Genomic DNA, 21,133 nt, shown 5'->3' with positions numbered 1-21,133 from the left:
TGAGCTAAGCTTAGGATTGGGTCTTGTCCATCACATCATTCTCCTAATGATGTGATCCCGTTATCAATGACATCCAATGTCCATAGTCAGGAAACCATGACTATCTTTTGATCAACGAGCTAGTCAACTAGAGGCTCACTAGGGATGTGTTGTGGTCTATGAATTCACACAGGTATTACGATTTCCGGATAACACAATTATAGCATGAACAATAGACAATTATCATGAATAAAGAAATATAATAATAACCATTTTATTATTGCCTCTAGGGTATATTTCCAACAAACAGGAACCCCATTGAGTTGAACCCGTGACGACGCCGAGTACAGGAGGGCCGAGACCAAACCTCAGAAACATGGACGAAAACCCAGATGGTTAAGCAGATCAAGTAGGTAGTCCCAACGCCGAGTCAAACGTTTTTTTAATGTCTAGCTTGAAGAGCAGAGCCGGTGTTTTGTTGCGGTGGAAACGCATGTCCAGATTGCGCATATACATGAAGTTATCGTGAGTACATCTTCTTTTGATGAAAGCACTTCTTATGACGCCATTGGTATTATAATTGGCCTTTTCTGTGCAAGGATAAACCTGACTTTTTTTACTAGTATATAAAATTTCACGAATAAGAAACCAACATTGTCTTTAGAAAAAAATATCATTATTACAGGTCACTATTGACAATATTTTGGTCGGAAATTTTGTTTATAAACAAAGTCAACAGGGATTGTTTTTCTTTTTGTGAAATTGTTTTAACTTTATTTCGCGAATACATAAAGCTTGCGTATCTTTCCATTGATAGAAGGAATACAATGAGTACAATGAGAAATACAACACATGACATGAATGTAGACAGACGTGAACATGGTACCCGGAGTAGAGAGAAGGGATGCTCGACCCAAATACAACACAACTAAACCTACCAAACCCAAAACCAAGAGTGGCCAAGCCGAACCAGACAGAACTCCAACATCACGTGAGCCAATACGACAGACACCGCAAGCGAGTAAGATAGCGCATTCAAGAAGGAAAACGACGTCGAGAAGCCGTCGCCATCCGGTCTGGAGGAACCAGACCTAGGGTTTTTCCTGAGCTTGAAGAGGGACGCAACTGAAGGCCTTGGCAACGTCTCCAAAAAGAAAACGACACCCGCATGTGCCGTCGTTGCCAGCACCGGCAAGTCGAGCAGGAATTTCTCCCTATCCCGTAGCTGAGCAATCCCATAGCTGCCGAATTGGGCCTGAAATTGTTTTTACAAGTATAATGGAATAATCCTTTGTTTCACGCTCGATCAAAGCTCACCGAAGTTGATTTTCATTTTTATCAGAGGGAAGGTTGCTCTAGGCGCTCTCCAGTGTCACGTTGCTCAGGATTTACTAAACGAGCAACTAAGGTGATGCTTTGATGGATTACCTCGCAATCTTACCGTGCTAACATGCTGACATTGTGTGTCTGTGGGAGGTTAGGATAATATATGTATGCGAATTAACATATTGTAGCATGACCAGTTGTGTTCACGATTTGATCCCCACGATCTGTCGTAATCTTGTACACGATCAAGCGTCGTCGTATTGGTAGTATTAGTAATACCAATATGGAAGTTTCAAAAAAAAAGTAATACCAATACGGCCCGATGAGATAGGCTTCTCGAAACATAAACATATAATCCGTACTATCAGATAGAGCACGTTGACTAACACAAACTAGATAAGCAACCCCTAACGAGAATCATGAATGCGATCGGCGCGTGAAAGCGATGGATGCATTTGGAGAACAGCTAGCCACGTCAACATTACCATTGCTTGTCTGACTGACCAACTGGTGTACAACTTCCATTTTATTAGGGTCGGTATATGGATGTCACCTTCCCTACCGGTATCACACACAATGTAGAAGCACAAGTGCTGAATTCCAATTAACGGAGAGCACGTGAACACACCCAAACCCAAACATATTCACGGTGTGGATGAGGCTGTCAACACGATCATACTAAGTTGCGTACAAAGCGGGCTACTTGCAAGTCAAAGTCAGAAGTGCATGCGTACTTGCAGCAGCCTGCGTGTAAACAATGGCAATGACATTGTGCATTCTCACGTACGTGCCCCACCCCACCCCACCCCGGCGGCGGCTACAAGCCTATAAAACCACGCACTGCCGTGCCTGGGCGTCCCGGCGATCAATCCATTGAATCTCTTCTAGTGCTCGGAAACCGCAGACTCCCCGCCCAGCTATAGACAAGCGCGCGCCCCGATCGAAGGGATGGCCGGCACCGTTGAGGACAGCGGGAACACGGCGCCGTCGTCGCCGGCCGGGCTCCGCGGCGCCGACCTGGCCCTGAGGGTGCTTCTGTTCGCCGTCTCGTTGTCGGGGCTCGTCGTGCTGGTCACCGCCAAGCAGACGGAGATGGTGCCCCTGGTCCTGACGCCGCCGTTCAGATTCGGGCCGGTGCCCGCCCAGTTCAAAGACTCGCCAGCGCTCATGTACGTGAGTTGATCGTCATGTCATACGTCTCTCCTCTCCTACGGGAATTGATAACTTCCGCGTAGGAACGGTGCGTATAATAACATGGATTGCTGATGCTTATTGTGTGCCCTGTCTACGTGTGGTTTGCAGTTATCTTCTTGTGGCGCTGTGCATGACGAGCTTGTATAGCCTTCTGACGGCCGCCACCTCGGTCAAGTCCATGTCAAGCTCGGCTTCCTGTGCCAAGGGGATCTTCGTCCTCATTCTGCTTGATGTGGTCAGTATCTTCTGCCTTGAATGATTTGTTCTCACATGTACTGTAGTTGCACGCAGGGCACAGCTTGATGTAACAATCCTATGTATAACCATGGCAGGTTTACGCGGGCATCATGGCGTCGGCGACGGGCACGGCGGGGGCCGTGGCCTGGGTGGGGCTGAAGGGCAACTCGCACACGCGGTGGAACAAGATCTGCAACATCTACGACAAGTTCTGCCGGCACATCGGCAGCGCCACCTGCCTCGGCCTCATCGCCTCCATCATCCTCGTCCTCCTCGTCGTCCTCAACGCCTACTCCCTCTACCGGAGAAGCCGCTGATCGAACTAGGCGTCCAGCCCCGCTCCCTCCTCCGGCTGGCGGGACAAATTTCATGTGCCGTGCATGTCATCCGTCGGCTTTGTGAGCTCTGCCGGCCGGCGGTCAGTTGTATAAAAGATGCTACGTGTTCCTGTGGCTGTGGAGTGCTCTACGACATGCGTGTGTGCGTGCGTGTACATGTGCGTTGACGTTTATCCTTGTTTGTTTCTACAACACGTTGCTTTGTGACAGTAAGCACGACTTTTATCGGCCAAAATCACTGTTGTAACCTTTGTGGCATAGTTTAGCATGATTTAATTAACCCCGTTTTGAGAAAAATGGATTTAACCTTTTTGCTATCGCCAGCGGTGGTAGGATTTAACGTACCACCAGGGTCTATGGCACCAGAAACCTAGTCGTCGTCACGCTCATGCGGGCAAGTGGTTAGCACATTAAACCCTAGGCCGGCATACGGTAGGCACCTAGAGGGGGTAAGTGAATGGGGAATGGGTGGGCGGTAGGGCAACCCTACCACCAAGGTCCTCACGGTACGGTAGTAAATTTAGCCCAAAATGGTACTGAAAGTTTCCGTACGTTTCTGCAGGCGGGAGGACATGTAACCCTGCCACCAAGAACCTTGATGATGGGCCCATGTAGTCACTCTAGAGCTCATTTACCATTTTGTCTAGTACATAATTAACATTCAAATTTCACCACACAACAATTGTCCATCACACAACAATTTGATCACAAATAGTTCAACATACCAAGTTCAACATAGCGTGTTCAACATACAAAGTTGGACACGACCAAATAGAAGGTTCTCAAATACTACATAGCAAGCAAGTGTCCATATTACTTTCTTTCCCTCTTGCTTAGACGATCCTCAACTCTCTTTGTGCGACCCTCATTTGGTTTTAGGCCTCCTCGAGCACGCTCTCTCTGGAAAGGCGATGGACTCTTAAGGATCCTCTACATGCCCCCTCGTTTGGGATGGTTGAGTGAGTGAAGGTCCATCTGGCAGTTTGTGAAATGTTAACTTGTTGCAGTCCTTGTCTCGTGGATTCTATTCATCGTCATTCTCCTCCTCTTCCTCGAATTCCTCCACTTGTTGAGATAAGGTGACATGGCTAGAGGAGGAGGAGGCACCGGTCGCGCATGCGCCCCACGCGCCATGGACCCCCGAGCAAAAACGTCCAAGTACGTACCAAATGCATAGGTCTGACCGACAGGAGCATGCCATGGAGCCATCGACGCGGGAAGCCGTCGGACAGACTCGACGCACACCCTGCTTGGCGCAACCGAACCAGCCCGCCGGGTGGTGAAGAGGCTAGCAGGCAGGTCTGGCTGGCACCATGCGCATGGGCAGCGCGTGCGAGACGTTGCATGTGTGCGACATGAGCCACCACATGATGATTGGCTCGCGCGAGCCCTTGGTGCACCCGTCATGGACCGCCCACTCGTCGTCTGGGCAGATCGGACAAGGCGGCCCGATGGACAGGAGCGCGCCACGACGCCATCGACACAGGGTGCAGCCGGACAGACTTGACGCAGGCCCCGCCTAGCGCAACCGAACCAGCCCACCGGGGGGCAAAGAGGCCGACAGGCAGGTCCGGGTGGCCCCTCGTGTGTGGACAAGCGTGTGAGATGTCGCATGTGCGCGTGGCACGGGCACCCACATGACGGTGCCCCCCACGCGATCCCTCGGTTCGCCCGTCATGGACCTCCCAGTCGGGTTGCCTGGGTCCGTGCCATCCGGGCAGATCGGACAGCGCGGAGAGCACCCGAGAGCTCCTCGGAGCATGCCACCTAAAAACCAACGACGTAGAGGCCTCTTCTCCCTCGAAGGCCCCCAGAAGGCGGGTACTCTATCATCCTTTATATGAGTAATGTGGAGAAGGTTTATCTTGCATCATCAAGAACTGTGATGGGGGTTGGATAGACACAAGCATTCGTGTTAGCACTCATGCTCCATGGGTATCCCACCTATTAGTTGCTAAGGATTGCTTGGTGTTTATGAAAGCGGATAGTAGGAGTGCACCACAACTAAATGATATTTTGAGTAACTATAGTATTGGTTCTGGACAGAGGATGAATAAACGGAAAAGCTCAATTTTCTTTAGTCCGAACTATGGGGCTTCGGCTAAGAGAAGGGTCAAGACGCCTTAAATATCCGGACGGAGGCATTGTCTAGGAAGTACCTTAGCCTACCGACCGTGGTAGGAGGTCAACGGAGCACCAATTTGAGCATATTCATGAAAGATCACGGTCTGGGGGTGCAAGGTGGTGTGAGACTTATGTCTTGTGTGATGAAAGAGGTTATCCTTAAAATTGTGGTTCAAGCACTTCCAACCTATTCTATTAGTTGCTTTAAACTCACGAAAGTCTTGTGCGAGAAATTAACGACATTCATACCCAAATACTGGTGGGATGGATCACTGGACGGAAAGGTATGCATTGAAAGTCATGGGTGAATATGGCTTTTCCAAAGTCTAAAGGAAGGTTGGGCTTTCAGGATCTAGAACTATTCAATGATGCCATGTTAGCTATGCAGGCATGGCAACTCTTGGACAACACGCAAAGCTTATGTGTGCGTGTACTGAAGGGGCACTATTACCCACATGGGGAGTTCCAAACGGTTCACCAACATGTTGAACTATCATGAGTGTGAGAAACATGCTTTAGAAAGGTCTTATTAGGCGAATTGGGGACGACTTGAAAGAAGAAGTATTTGGATTGTCGGGACCAACACCATGAAACCGATGGGAGGCTTAAGGAAAATTCATCTCAACTTGTGTCTAATTTGATTCAGGAAGAAATAGGATAATGAAACATTGAACATATAAGGGAGACTTTCCTTGTGCCTGATACTGATGCTATCCTTAATATGCCGAGATCAAGAAGAGCCAAGGAGGATATATGGGCATGTGCATGGGGGAAGAATGACATCTTTTCAGTACGATCGACGTACAGAGAAGTCATGGACGGTGGTATGAAAGAAAAGTTTCCAGTGGGCAACTCATGTGATGATACTGTTGTTTGGAAAGCCCCATGAAAACTAACGACACGTTTGGTTCGGTCGCTCGGTTTTCGATTCCTATGCTTTAAACAATCGTAGATGACGTTTGGTTCGGGTATTACGTCTTCGGTAACAGTGCATTTTGATACACCGCTTCGCAGAGTTGAAAACAACCGAACGACAACTGATTAGAAAACCGAACCCAACCTCACGAACCAAACAAAGCTCGTATCTGGTAAAAAGAGATCAAAAGCAGTGCTTCATGATACGAAACCCATTACATTACCTGAGCAATAACCAAACCCATTGTAAATGTCTTACCAAGGATCAGAGTCTTTTGGTTGAGGGTGGTCAATAATATGCTACCCTGCTTTGGAGAATTAAACTGGCGACATATTAAGACCTAGGCTCACTGCCTGATGTGTTGTCATGAGCAGGAGAGTCCTTATCATAGCCTATTGTCATGTGATCATGCGAGACGTTTTTGGGAGGCTACCCTGGTTCAGTTCAACATCAAAAGCATCCAAACTACACCCGTACACATGGTCAAAAGATATGCTGGATGTAAAGATGATCCCAAACATGACGAGGCAATCACGATCATGGTAATGTGGGCAATTTGGCATTCGAAAAATAAGTCCGCGCACGGTGAAGAGCAGTGGCCGCCGCACAAATCGATGATCATCATCGATGATACTGTGCGTGCCCTTGAGGTACCGGCACCTGAAATAACACAAGAAGGTGTAGTGCAGGTAAAGTGGAAACCGTCGAAAGCTGGGTGGGTTGAGATCAATGCTGATGGAGCAACCGATTTAGGCCGATGGCGAGGGGGAATTGACTTTATTGGCAAAGACTACTCTGGAACCTTTGTGGCAGCGGCAGGAGCGAGATACGATGGTATTCTAGTTTCTAGCCCCTCTCACCGATAAGATACTTGCATGTTGGGATGCAGTGCTATTTGCACACAACAAAGGAATATTAAAGATACGCATGGAGACTGGTTGTCAGGAGGTCTATACACTCTGAAATGATTGGTTTAGAATGTTCGAGTGCCTGTCAAGTACTCCATGAAATTAGAGAGGTAGTTTCTTATTTTCAGGGTTTAACCTTTTACATGTTCGTAGGCAAACGAATGAGGCAGCTCATCGCATTGCGATAGAAGTTTTGGACATTGATAACATTGTACACAACTATGATGTAATCCCCGACTTTCTGGATTGTGTGTTGTAATCTAATATGCCTTTGCCGATTGGATAAAGAGCGGAGAGTATATTCATATATTCATAAAAAGGAAAAAGGAAAAGGATGTTCAAGAAAAAAGAGAAAAAAAAAGAAAAAAAAAGGAATGTAGGAGCAACCGAGGGAGGCCGGCGACTCGGGGTTCGGGCAGAGTCGCCGTGTAAGTCCAGCGACCGAACGACCGCTCCGTAGTTGTTAGCGAGTCTGCATCGTTGGCTTTCCCAAACCTCCCGTCCCTGCGGATTGCGGCCGCGCGACGAGGCGGAGGCTCGTTCGCCGGCCACCACCGCCATGTCCTCCTCCCTCGCGCTCTCGCTCCCGCTCCCACCCCGGTGCGCGCTCCCCCTCCCGCCACCTCACCTCGCTCCCAAGCACCCATCTCTCCGCGCCAACCAGTGCCACCTCCTCGTTCGCACGCTCCCCCCGCCTCGCCGCCTCCTCCTCGCCCCTAGGGCTTCGTCGTACGCCGCATCCCCCGCCGAGCCGGCGCGTGAGGGTGGCGCGGGCGGGAAGAAGGCGCCCGGGTTCCGGAACAGGTTCCTGGACCTGGCGCGGCTCGGGGCCGTGGCGGAGGGCGCGGCGGAGGCCTTCTTCCGCAGCGAAATCCGGCGGCGGCTTGCCGTCACGGCCGTGCTCATCGTGCTCAGCCGCGTAGGCTACTTCGTCCCGCTTCCCGGGTTCGACCGCCGCCTCATCCCCGACTCCTATCTCAGCTTCGCCCCGCTCCCTGCAGGTACTACTGTCCCCTCCGGATTATCCCTTCCTGCTACCTGCACACGTGCTGAAGCGTGTAGGCATGTCACGGGATTTTAGCAAATGTCTTAAATTGCACTTTGCAATGCGCCTTCATCTATGCAGATGACCTCGTTGATTTTGCTTCTGAACTGAAGCTGTCGTTTTTCCAGCTGGGAATCAGTCATCAGATCTCAGCGTCGATTGTAATGCAGGTTAGATACTCTCTTCCTTTGTCCTGTCACGTGCTTTTGTTTTCTGATAGCAATACTCCAATGTCATTAGCCACATCAGAAATCTCATATGTATCGTTTTCTTTTTTGCCTACTCACTATTGCCGTTACACTGTTGTTTGAATTTACATTCATGCATCCCTACCAATTACCGTTTCATCAGAGCTGGTTTGTTTTGCTTGTTCAAGAGTTAGAACCTGACATATTTTGGGGTTCAACTAGGTTCAGATCCCATTAACCCCACTTTAAGGTCCCAAGTGGGAGCGGGCCAGTGCTGCATGAACCATCCGGCCATCCCACATAAGATGGTACATGGATGACTGCAGGTTAACGCACAACAGATGCGGAACTTGTGGATCAACCCGCTCGGTCACAACTAAGGCCACTTGTTCCGCGTGGTCTGTACGAACAGCCGAATCGACCCATTGCATGCTGCAGCTTCGACATTGAAGTCAAATCTGAACACAAGCGTGAACACATCAGCCTCTCTCCACTCTTATTGTGACATCATCTGTTGATGATGTGCGTCACCCCGATTGATTCATGTTCATATGCAACATCTAGACTGGTCTTAAGAAGTACCGAAATTGATTTATTGATACATGAGCGTCCCCATCAATTACCGTCTCTATCCTGGCATAGTGAGCTTAACTATGCGTATCTCTGTTTGTTAATCGACTGATTTCAATTAGGAGAAAGTTACTGTGTGTCCAATCTAGCATACTTTGCTGGAACACATAGCATACATACTAGACGGTGCCGCTTTGTGGGTTGCCGCAAATGCCCACATAACACATGTGGGACGGCATGGACAGAAGCGGCAGCCAGCTGTTAATCCCCCTTAAACCCTCAAGGCCTGAATCCCCAGCCAAAGATAATTTGCGACATATGTTATGCAGTGGCAAAGAAGTTTATTGGCGCAACCAAAATGAACACGACCAAAGGGTTTTATGCACCTGACCTCAACATGCCATGGACGATAACCAAATCCACACTTAAAATTCCAAACATAACAAAAGTTCAGGTTTTTGTATCTGTTAGGCTCCATTTCATCCATACAGAGCATAATTTCAACTTTTTTTGCCTTTAGTACACACCATTACAGCTGCACATAAGATAAGGTCAAGTAGCAGAGAGAAGCTGCATATGTTTGGTTCTTGCCCAAGCTTGCCCTACCAAATATTTGGCTAGCCAAAAAATTTATTAAGCTTTTGGTTGCCCATGAGTTGGTGTCAACATTGGCAAGAAAAATGAACTAGAGTGGGCAAAGAGCCATTGCCATGGCAAAACACTGGCAACCCTCCAAACAAAGAGGCCAAAATTTTGCCAGCGTGAGCTTTGGTGACCATCCGAAGTTCCAAACATACCCTTAGCACAATGGAGCAATAAAATGAGGTCTATTGTCATACAACTGGGGGCGTTTTGGTCTTAATTTTGGGCTGTCTAGGCCAAAAAGAGAATATCATGTATTCAGGCAACAGTGTGATTGCAACAGTGGCAAGTCTGAAAAGAAGAGCGTGAAATTGAGATTTAAGCTGTGGCTAGTGGCACAAGCAAGATGTTCCCTTTTTGGGGGGGACAAAGGAAGCTGGAATGTCTCCTAGACCTTAGTTTTCCATTTACAGAAAACCAGAATCCTTACAAACAACCACCAGTAGTTGTAACTATGACAATCAAGCCACTTAAAAGTGTACTTGGATAGCTTCAGAGTGTCTTTTGACTGTACTAGCTGAAGACAATTTTCATTCCAAGATATAACAACCCTTTATACTACTATTACAATAACAACTTGTGTCTGTTTTAGGTTCTTTGCCATGTTCTTCCATCACTTGAAAAGATTCGCAAGGAAGGATTAGACGGGCATGAGAAGATCAAAAGCTATATGTGTGTTTAGTTGCCTATCTTTAACAGCGAGATTGAATTTCTTTTGGGAACTGTTCCATTTTCTATATCTTCATCTAGTTTGAGCTCCTCCATCTTGATGTTCAGATGGTGGCTATCACTGGGTTTTGCAATTGTGGCTGCTTGTACTGTGTCATGCTATTCGCTGCAGTACTCCATATATGCAGCAAGTTACAGGTAAATTACCTTTTTTGCGTATATGATATTATACTTTGACTTCTGTTTTGCTCGTATCTGGCAAGCTTGCTGAAGTGCTCCACCATTGTCCACCTCATGCTTCTTCCTTTGGTTTTTCCTTTTCTTTTGCCATCCATTGATGGAAGATGGAGGCACTTTAAAATTAGAACTAGCACAAATGTATGCTTTTATCAGAGTTTGCATATAACTTATCATGTCATTTACGGCATGCCCTGACTCATTTGTAGAGTGATGAGACATTATAAGTTTTCATAATTTGATTGACCTGGAGGGATGCTTTTCTGTTCTCTCTGTTGCTCTATTTATTTTGCTTTCATCTGTCTCAGGGTTAAGCATGTCATATTAACAAGCTTTCTGCTTGTCCTCGGTGCAATGTCAACGACTTGGATCTGTGACACCATAACGGAATCTGGCTTTGGTAGTACTTTCATTTCATTCATATTTTGTTTTAGCGCCATTTGCTGCATGAGTTGACTCTTTTGTGTTATTATGTTGTATTCCCTCTAAAGAAATATTAGAGTGTTTAGATCACTACTTTAGTGATCTAAATGCTCTTATATTTCCTTACGGAGGGAGTACTATTCAACATTCTGTCATGTACATGGTGCCCTTTGGAAGTCTTGAATGGTTATTCATAAGAGTCTGTTTTGAGTCACATTTTTCATATTACTAGTATAGTATTCCCTCCATTCACAAATCTAAGATGTTTTGGATATGGACTACATACGGACTGAAATGAGTGAACAAACACACTAAAACATGTCTATATACATCCGATTCACAGAAAAGTTAGAACATTTTATATTTGTGAATGGAGGGAGTACATATCTATGCATTGTATCCTTAAGTTCTGACCATTTGATTGTTGTTTTCGTCTGAATGAGATATTTTTGTTCTGCATACTGTTTGCACCAAATAAACTGAACCTCTACTGTATAGGCTGAATAGATACATCCTTTTGGGCAGTCTATGTGCAACAGCAGCAGCAGCAGTTTAGGTGTTGCAATCTGGCAGCTGTGGTCAGCATGTTATGTGGGCCTGCGGCCTTTGGTACAGTACCAATAGTCCAATGGAATGTCAACAAAAGTTAGTGCTGATGCTAGGTTGTTATGTTTGAGGTAAACACGATGGGAAATGATTGTATGGCATCTGTTATCTAGTACTAGCATGCTCAATTAGATTGCTTGCTAGGTATCTTCCTATTTAGGGATGAGAAGGCCCGCAAGTTGGATGTAGTAAGAATTATCAATGAGACCCAGTCCTCAAATCTCTCTCTCTCTCTCTCTCTCTCTCTACTCTAGTTTCTTTCCACCCTAGCGCGGGTCTGTTCTTCAAACCGTCGCAGTCGGTCTACTTTCTGTGATATTTATCCCTAACAGTATGTCTAACGGAAAAAAGGCATACTCATGTTGTGGAAGAGCTTCCCATTTTGGTCATTTTTTTTGTATGGGAGCGTCTGTTCATGACAGAAATAATTCCACACTTTGTTTCATTTTTCCTAACTTATTTGGGTCCCAACCAATGTAACTGCTGGTACTGCTGTTGCCGAGAAAAATAAAATAGTGATTTTGAATTGGGATTTGCTCTGTTCTAGTTCATGTGCTGATTACTCAACTGTGCAATGAGTAGGATTTCGCTATATATGAAAATCAATGAGTATTTCCTCCTGACTTGAAAAATAACATATGCGAAATCATTTCTGGAAATGTTTATGTGGATGATGTGGTGAGGTAAAACTTTACCATGTTTATTATCATCAAATAGCAGTGCATATCTTGTTATTGGCTAGCAATTTCATGCTTACTGCTTCTTGTGTATTTTGCCGTACAGGGCATGGCTCATCTTTGATTATCTGTGTTGGAATATTGACTGGTTACACAAATACACTACACAAGATGCTAACTCAATTTTCAGGTAATCCCTCCTAACTTGCTAAATGTTTGTTTATATGTTTCATTTATTAATTGAGTCTTCCACGCAAGTTATAAACCTTAGAGACAGTGATTTGTATATTGCTGGACTGTATTTGTTACTTTTACGTGCCCTTTTTTCTTGCTTATTTTGGGCTGCCTTTCATACTGGCAACAAAAAATCACGGCTGAAACCTTATTAAATTCTAATATTCCTTGGTAGATCAAATTATCATATATTCTGCCAAGATTACTGGAATAAATTAAAGAATTCCCTCAATTTATTCTTTTGGTTGTGTTTTAATTAATTAAGCTTAGGAAAATCTTATGTTGAAACTTGCACTTAAATTGTAGGGAATGTTGCCATATTGCCTCTTTTGTGATATCTTGGCAGTGACACTATCTTTTCTAACTACGCCATCAGATCTATCTCCTTAGCTCAACATAACATATTGTAGCTCATCCAGTATCGTGTGTGCTGTGAACAGTTAGTGCCTATTTAATCTTGACATGTTTTATGTCAACATCGTGTTTATAACACAAAGTGCTTCAGTTGAACATTTGTGTCAGTTTGTATAGTAGAATATGCAGTAACTGATAGTGTGACGGTTCTGTTTCATATTGTTTTCTCTTATTTGAACAATTGAACTTGCCTTTCGGAGCAGGAAATGTGTGCACATCTTGGCCCTACATCTTGGGAGTAGCTGGGATCTTTATGATGGTTACCATGGGGGCAGTGTTGGTGACTGAAGGATGTAGGAAGATAAAGCTTCAGTACTATGGATTCAAGTTGGCTTCTATTGCAGGGTAATAAAGTAGTTTGATTCTGCATTAATTTTTGTTGAAGCACAATTTTGAATGCTGTTATTTGCGGCAATAAGACAATAACTTCGCAAAAACTCTCAGCTAACTTTGGAACATTATCTGCAAAATGGTTACCTATTAGTTTTTTCTTATGTTGCTTAACGCTGCACTTTCTTTCGAACTTGCAAAAATTATTATGTCACACTAGAGACTAGAATATTATGTGCGCAAGATGGAAATGGTTACCTGTTACTTATTAAGTTAGCATGCTTTGCTTATAATTGTATTTATTAAAAAAGGGTTGCATTGATGTATAAAGATTTGCTTATAATTGTATTTATTAAAAAAAGGGTTGCATTGCTTACATCATATACTGATCTTAGGATACGCATACGCGGCATTTAGCTCATGACTGCCGTCACCTCTCATCATGTCGTTGCCTAGGCTAAGCTGAATTCTTAAGTTAGTCTGCTGTACTACGGTCCAGGTCAAAGAAATGTTTTGCCAGGAGCTTTTTTTTTGGCCTTAACTGTCAGTTGTTTACGGAGGCAAGGAAGCTACTTCTATTACAAACTTTACAACAACAACAACAACAACAACAAAGCCTTTAGTCCCAAACAAGTTGGGGTAGGCTAGAGGTGAAACCCATAAGATCTCGCAACCAACTCATGGCTCTGGCACATGGATTGCAAGCTTCCACGCACCCCTGTCCATAGCTAGCTCTTTGGTGATACTCCAATCCTTCAGGTCTCTCTTAACGGACTCCTCCCATGTCAAATTCGGTCTACCCCGCCCTCTCTTGACATTCTCCGCACGCTTTAGCCGCCCGCTATGCACTGGAGCTTCTGGAGGCCTGCGTTGAATATGCCCAAACCATCTCAGACGATGTTGGACAAGCTTCTCTTCAATTGGTGCTACCCCAACTCTATCTCGTATATCATCATTCCGGACTCGATCCTTCCTCGTGTGGCCACACATCCATCTCAACATACGCATCTCTGCCACACCTAACTGTTGAACATGTCGCCTTTTAGTCGGCCAACACTCAGCGCCATACAACATTGCAGGCCGAACCGCCATCCTGTAGAACTTGCCTTTTAGCTTTTGTGGCACTCTCTTGTCATAGAGAATGCCAGAAGCTTGGCGCCACTTCATCCATCCGGCTTTGATTCGATGGTTCACATCTTCATCAATACCCCCATCCTCCTGCAGCATTGACCCCAAATACCGAAAGGTGTCCTTATGGGGTACCACCTCGCCATCAAGGCTAACCTCCTCCTCACACCTAGTAGTACTGAAACCGCACATCATGTACTCGGTTTTAGTTCTACTAAGCCTAAACCCTTTCGATTCCAAGGTTTGTCTCCATAACTCTAACTTCCTATTTACCCCCATCCGACTATCGTCAACTAGCACCACATCATCCGCAAAGAGCATACACCATGGGATATCTCCTTGGATATCCCTTGTGACCTCATTCATCACCAATGCAAAAAGATAAGGGCCCAAAGCTGACCCTTGATGCAGTCCTATCTTAATCGGGAAATCATCAGTGTCGACATCACTTGTTCAAACACTTGTCACAACATTATCGTACATGTCCTTGATGAGGGTAATGTACTTTGCTGGGACTTTGTTTTTCTCCAAGGCCCACCACATGACATTCCGCGCTATCTTATCATAGGCCTTCCCCAAGTCAATGAACACCATATGCAAGTCCTTCTTTTGCTCCCTATATCTCTCCATAAGTTGTCGTACCAAGAAAATGGCTTCCATGGTCGACCTCCCAGGCATGAAACCAAACTGATTTTTGGTCACGCTTGTCATTCTTCTTAAGCGGTGCTCAATGACTCTCTCCCATAGCTTCATTGTATGGCTCATTAGCTTAATTCCACGGTAATTAGTACAACTCTGAACATCTCCCTTGTTCTTGAAGATTGGTACTAATATACTCCGTCTCCATTCTTCTGGCATCTTGTTTGCCCGAAAAATGAGGTTGAAAAGCTTGGTTAGCCATACTATCGCTATTTCTCCGAGACCTTTCCACACCTCAATGGGGATACAATCAGGGCCCATCGCCTTGCCTCCTTACATCCTTGTTAAAGCCTCCTTGACCTCAGACTCCTGGATTCGCCGCACAAAACGCATGCTGGTCTCATGAAAGGACTCGTCCAGTTCAATGGTAGAACTCTCATTCTCCCCATTGAACAGCTTGTCGAAGTACTCCCGCCACCATCTATGCTTAATCTCCTCGTCCTTCACCAAGAGTTGGCCTGCTCCGTCCTTGATGCATTTGACTTGGCCAATATCCCTCGTCTTCCTCTCTCGGATCTTGGCCATCTTATAGATGTCCCTTTCGCCTTCCTTCGTGCCTAACCGTTGGTAGAGGTCCTCATATGTCCGACCCCCTGCTTCACCAACAGCTCGCTTTGCAGCCTTCTTCGCCATCTTGTACTTCTCTATGTTGTCTGCACTCCTATCCAGGTATAGGCATCTGAAGCAATATTTCTTCTCTTTAATCGCCTTCTGGACATCATCATTCCACCACCAGGTATCCTTATCTTCGCTTCTCCTTCCCCTGGACACTCCAAACTCCTCCGAGGCCACCTTACGAATGCAAGTCGCCATCTTCATCCACACATTGTCCGCATCCCCTCCTTCCTCCCAAGGGCCCTCCTTAATGACCCTCTCCTTGAACGCCTGAGCTACCTGCCCCTTGAGCTTCCACCACTTCGTTCTAGCGACTTTGGCACGCTTATCCCGCTGTACACGAATCCGAAAGCGGAAGTCAGCAACCACCAGCTTATGCTGGGGTACAACACTCTCTCCAGGTATCACCTTACAGTCTAGGCACGCACGCCTATCTTCTCTTCTCGAGAGGATGAAATCAATCTGGCTAGAGTGTTGGCCACTACTAAAAGTCACCAGATGTGATTCTCTCTTTCTAAAGAGGGTGTTAGCTACAATCATGTTGTAGGCTAGAGCAAAGCTTAAGACATCTTCTCCTACTTGATTCCTGATGCCATAGCCAAAGCCCCCATGCGCCCCCTCAAAACCTGTGTTAGATGTACCCACGTGGCCATTGAGGTCTCCTCCTATGAAGAGCTTCTCACCAATCGGTACACTCCTAACCATGTCTTCTAGGCCTTCCCAGAACTCCCTCTTGGTGTTCTCATTGTGGCCTACTTGCGAGGCATAAGCGCTGATAACATTGAGAACCAAGTCCTCAACTACCAGCTTGACCAGGATAATCCGGTCCCCACGTCTCTTGACATCTACCACTCCATACTTGAGGCTCTTGTTGATCAAGATGCCTACGCCATTTCTGTTTGCAGCCGTCCCCGTGTACCACAGCTTGAAGCCGGTATCCTTCGCCTTTTGTCCTCTCCATTTGGTTTCTTGGACGCAAAGGATATCAACACCTCTCCTCACCGCTGCATCAACTAGCTCCCGAAGCTTCCCTGTCAGAGACCCTACGTTCCAGCTACCTAAGCGAATCCTCCTAGGCTCGGCTAGCTTCCTTACCCTTCGCACTCGTCGAGTCAAATGCGAAGACCCTTGCTCATTTTCCACTACATCCGGGCGCCGATGTAGCGCGCCACTAAGGATGCCACGACCCGATCCTCGCTCACTTGCCACCGTATCCGGATCAAGATACGGCGCGCCACCTGGGGGGTGACAGCCCGGCCCTTGCCCATTTTCCACCACACCCGGGTTCCGATGTGGCGCGTCGCTGAGAGGGTTACGCCCCAAAGAAAATCTTTTGGGTTTCATCTCCATAAGAGTGGCTGAGTTTTTACGTTGGCTCGCCAAGCCTATCACAACCCTCCTCCTTTACCCGGGCTTCGGGACCGGCTATGTTGAGACAACATAGGCGGAGTTACTTCTATTACAAACTTTCTTAATAAGAAATATTTTACATCACTCAGAAAACCACAGTGCTTCTTCGGTGTACTTTTAGCGTCTATACATTTTTGTTGTACTCTTCTACCAACTGTTTAGCTTGACAATGATGGTTACCAACAGAAATGGCTGGATGCATTTTGACCAACAGAAATTACTTGATGGTTACCATCACCTGTTCATCGAACGAAATTTTTGCTGATAGTAGATTTATGTTTTTAGAAACCTTATAATTTCCCTTCTATTTCCCTTTCCCATTCTTTTGTAGGAATGAAAACTCCCCAGTTACAGAGGTTGAGCCATATATCCCCTTCAATATAAACCCAACAGGGATGCAGCCTTTGCTTACAACCTCATACTTACTTGCTTTTCCAAGCATTATGGCCAGGTAATCCATTGTTTCCGTGTGTGTGCATGTTCACTTTTCCTTCAATTCTGATGTGGATTTTCTGCAGCATTTTTCGTTCGCCATTTTGGGAAAATTTGAAGGAAATTTTGAATCCAATGACTTCAGTTGGTGGTAGTCCTTGGATTTATTATTTGACCTATGCGTTTTTCGTCTTCGTCTTCAACATTTTTGACATTGTAAGTTTGTTTTAATCTTCATAACTCGTTTTTAACCAACATCCTGAATAACAGTAAGCAGTTAACGAGTGGCATTCCTACCTTGAAGTGCTATTGTGGAAACTGGCTTAACAATTATAGAAAGCACACACAACTAAACTGTCAGTTCTAAATATATTATAGTCCGGGAAGGGTTTAGTCATTGCTAGCTTGAACTTTTCAAATGATGGAAGGAACAAAGTGACCAATGTTGTTTCACCAAAACAACAAAAAATAACCTGCCAACACTACAACACACACAAGTGCGTGAAAATTATGAATATACTTTTTTCATTTCTATTTTTCACAAAATACAGTTATGCATCATGTCACACTAATGTATTGGTATGGACTTCTAAACTAAAAGGTAAAGACTCTCGCAACAGGGTTCATGTTTCTGTCTAGTTAGCTTTGGGCTGCTATAATGTGCACCCTCTTGAGACAGCCAAGAATTATTTTTCTTTTGGCTGCTATGAATACCTTTGTACTAACACTTAAAGTTATGCTAAACATTAAAATTTGCCTTCTCTGCGTGCACCTGCTTCGTGCTTGTGAAGATTGAATACTAGTGCATTTTGTTTCCCAGGATAAACCTATACCTTGATTATCTTGTTGTCATGATGTTGTATTACTGTTATAGTTGCCTGCTGTTCTATAATAGTTGCTTGCTATTAGTATATATGGAACCAAGTACTACCATACTGTAGCATTTAGGATGTTACTTTTATCAATTTTCACAAATTCTTATGATCTTCAATCTTAACTCTTATAAATTAGTAGTGGATGCTTGTTTTTTACATTTTTTAGGAGCATGATATCCTTATTTTAGATTCTGAGGCACACTTCCATTTGTACATGCGCTAACGAAATGGTACCTTAATCTACATACCATGCACCGCAGGCCAACTTGCCAAAAGAGATATCTGACTACCTGAATAAGATGAGTGCCAGAGTGCCAAAGATAAAACCTGGAAGAGCAACAGTGGATTATCTTACAAAGATACAAACATCGACACGTTTCTGGGGTAGGTTCACATGGTGAAACTTTTCGTTGGTTTTACCTCCTGCGCACATTTCATTTTGTCTATATCTATCCCTTGTAGGAGGTCTACTACTGAGCTTGCTGGCAACTTCCTCGTTATTACTTGACAGATATCTCAGACAAATAAATGAGGGGTTTTCTATAGGTTTCACATCAGTCTTGATTATTGTGAGTTCATCTCAAACAAATTCTTCATTATTGATATCTCGAAAAAATATAGTTGTGATTTGCAAGTTTATGTTGACTTCATCAGCTATTGCCTATTTTGTAAACATAGATTGTGTAGATATAATGGAGCTGAATCAGATCTAGGTAGCTGGATCTAAAATTCTAAATTCTAGAGGACTTCAAATTTAATGAAATCAAACTTGCCGAAGTGCTTGCAGGGATTTCAGATGATTTGCAGTTTTACAATACTAATGATGTCATGTTGTGTGCTACCATATATAACTATATAGATGCCACCCACTAACTATTTTGCTGTTTGTTTTGCTGCCTTTGGTAGAAAAAAAATAATGCATGTTCCTCTCTTCTTAATTCAAAATAACAATATTTAATGCATGTGGTGTTTTTGTTAAATGAGTATAGTTCCATCCACCAACATTGATTTTTCATCCTCTAGAAATTGGGACACTTCTGCTGTGTCCTGAAGCTTATTTTCTGAAAACAGATAATTGTTTATATGCTACTGAATTACTACCAGTTTATCATATGCCACTGGAAGATTCCCAATTCATTCTATACCAACCCACTTCCGAAACTTCACTATTTGCCACCACCATTAGTGTGATGTTTGTGTACTTCCATTAAGGGGTAAATAGATGTCAGTATTTTCACTTATAACTGCCTAATTGGCCATGATAAACAACTAATAGGCCTTGTCTGGTTCAGTGCTCCCCCATGGCTTCCTGTATGTGAGGCTTCACCTCTGTAAGGCACCCATGGTGGCAGTGGACTAGCACTCCTTAAGTGGCCAACGCAGCAGCAACACTGCTAAACCAGGAGACAATGGTCACTTTACTTACTTGACAGAAGTCATAACACCCACCCAGCTAACAGGGAAAGAAAAGAATGAAGAGATTATGTAAGTGAGTCATATACAATGGATAGTGTTTTTCAGTGGCCTTTGATGAAACTGGGCGTTTTTCAGTGGCCTTTGATGAAACTGGGCGTTTTTCAGTGATACATAAAGCAACTCCCAAAACTGGGGTATAGCTCAGCTCAAAATAAAATAAAAATTGGGGTCTAGCTGACAGGTACCATATAGTTAGCTACAGACCTAACAATATGTCAGAACCTTGAAGCATTACATTTGATCAAACTAAGCCTTGCAGAATTTCTACCACTGAGCCTCTGATTGTGAGCTGCTACATTAGATTTAACAGTGTGTTTTTTATTCAGTAATGGGCATTAGATACTAATTTTGGCCTGTATTATAATGATCATTCAGGTGGGCTCAATCATTGAACTTAGAAGGTCCTATCAAGCATATAATGTGATGCCAGCACTAAGCAAAGTTTTGAAGAGATATGGTGCTTAAGGTTATGCAAGCACATATGGTGGTGATGACGGTTCCATTCCTGCAGGTAGTTTCTCCACTCTGTTGCTATCTTTTATCAGGGTTTACAGGCTTACAACTTCGCTCTATATTGCAAACTTTTGAGTGAATATTGTTTTCAACAGCTTGAAGTACCTCACAAGCTGCTGTTGGTTTGGATTGGAATGATAGAGAATTGGTTCTGGATCGGTCTTCTTTGTCTTCAAGGCCATACTTGGACTAAAGAACCAATTAGGATACCCAACTGTTTTTTACTGAAGGATATCCAGTTGTTCTGGTTTTAGTACAGGGAGGATGAAGGAGCTGCGCCGTCGTGCCTTTGGGTGCACTGCAATGGTTGACGAATTGTCTCATTGCGGACCAACGAAAAAGGTTGGGTACCCCGTACCCGGTTCATCCTGTTCCTGTTGTACGTATATATTTCTAGCGTTTCATATCGCTGAACAGCTAATATGAAGGTAGATTGTAGTCGCCTCTGAAAGGCCGGACACAGATTGGTTGGGTAGTAACTGCTTCCAACATAGTATGAAGATATCGAATGTGACCTGCACTTCGGTGCGAAACAGTGTACTAACAAGATTTTGCTGTGTTTATGTATGACTGGAATCTCTTTGTAGGCGTAGTAGGGCAAGTTCGGTTGATGTAATAATTTGCTAATACCTGGCAATCCGGATTATGTTTTATATGACATTAACACGTGTACTTTTCCCTAAGAAAACACGTGTACTCCTCTCAATGATTTGAGCGATTCTGGTACTCGTATGATTGAAACCAGCATTGAAACAACCACAAAAGTGACGGCATGAATGAAAAGATTCCCAGGAAAGACGAAGATTGATGGTGTCAAAGCAAGGCCACCCTCCTACCCTTCTTGCCGGTGGCGCTCTTCTCTTCTCTACAGTGGGGGTGAATAGGTGATTGTTATGAAAGACTTTGAAACAGACAATGTCTTTGAAGT

At 44.7% G+C, this 21,133-nt stretch overlaps 2 protein-coding genes across 3 annotated transcripts; both read left to right on the top strand.

Moving 5' to 3' along the window:
• Positions 1-2,150: 2,150 nt before the first annotated feature.
• LOC125535163 (CASP-like protein 1D1) lies at positions 2,151-3,283 on the top strand. The gene is made up of 3 exons (XM_048698213.2): positions 2,151-2,474; positions 2,608-2,734; positions 2,832-3,283. The coding sequence occupies exons 1-3, from the start codon at positions 2,254-2,256 to the stop codon at positions 3,051-3,053; spliced, it is 570 nt and encodes a 189-aa protein (XP_048554170.1). The 5' UTR covers positions 2,151-2,253; the 3' UTR covers positions 3,054-3,283.
• Positions 3,284-7,462: 4,179 nt separating this feature from the next.
• SCY2 (SecY protein transport family protein) lies at positions 7,463-20,893 on the top strand. Of its 2 annotated transcripts, XM_048692306.2 has the most exons (13): positions 7,464-8,023; positions 8,149-8,237; positions 10,060-10,139; positions 10,245-10,334; positions 10,682-10,773; positions 12,186-12,269; positions 12,931-13,072; positions 17,241-17,360; positions 17,428-17,557; positions 18,477-18,600; positions 18,679-18,785; positions 20,068-20,203; positions 20,301-20,893. In XM_048692306.2, the coding sequence occupies exons 1-12, from the start codon at positions 7,582-7,584 to the stop codon at positions 20,155-20,157; spliced, it is 1,590 nt and encodes a 529-aa protein (XP_048548263.2). In that variant the 5' UTR covers positions 7,464-7,581; the 3' UTR covers positions 20,158-20,203; positions 20,301-20,893. The 2 variants fall into 2 exon arrangements, with proteins under 2 accessions (XP_048548264.2, XP_048548263.2); XM_048692307.2 differs by lacking the exons at positions 10,060-10,139; positions 10,682-10,773 and having other exon boundaries at positions 7,463-8,023; positions 8,196-8,237.
• Positions 20,894-21,133: the final 240 nt, after the last annotated feature.

The sequence above is a fragment of the Triticum urartu genome, chromosome 1A (assembly GCF_056163025.1).
Source record: "Triticum urartu cultivar PI428250 chromosome 1A, HENAU_Tu73, whole genome shotgun sequence".
NCBI lineage: Eukaryota > Viridiplantae > Streptophyta > Magnoliopsida > Poales > Poaceae > Triticum > Triticum urartu.
The sequence above is the reverse complement of the archived record's forward strand: the minus strand, read 5'-3'. Positions and strand labels throughout refer to the sequence as shown.

What these genes read in the sequence shown, in the direction of transcription:
- LOC125535163 (XM_048698213.2), top strand. Translation starts at nt 2,254, where the DNA reads ATGGCCGGCACCGTTGAGGACAGCGGGAACACGGCGCCGTCGTCGCCG. An exon ending in AAAGACTCGCCAGCGCTCAT is followed by an intron (nt 2,475 to 2,607) that starts GTACGTGAGTTG and finishes TGTGGTTTGCAG; the next exon opens with TTATCTTCTTGTGGCGCTGT. An exon ending in TCCTCATTCTGCTTGATGTG is followed by an intron (nt 2,735 to 2,831) that starts GTCAGTATCTTC and finishes TAACCATGGCAG; the next exon opens with GTTTACGCGGGCATCATGGC.
- SCY2 (XM_048692306.2), top strand. Translation starts at nt 7,582, where the DNA reads ATGTCCTCCTCCCTCGCGCTCTCGCTCCCGCTCCCACCCCGGTGCGCG. An exon ending in TTTCCAAGCATTATGGCCAG is followed by an intron (nt 17,361 to 17,427) that starts GTAATCCATTGT and finishes GATTTTCTGCAG; the next exon opens with CATTTTTCGTTCGCCATTTT. An exon ending in AACATCGACACGTTTCTGGG is followed by an intron (nt 18,601 to 18,678) that starts GTAGGTTCACAT and finishes TATCCCTTGTAG; the next exon opens with GAGGTCTACTACTGAGCTTG.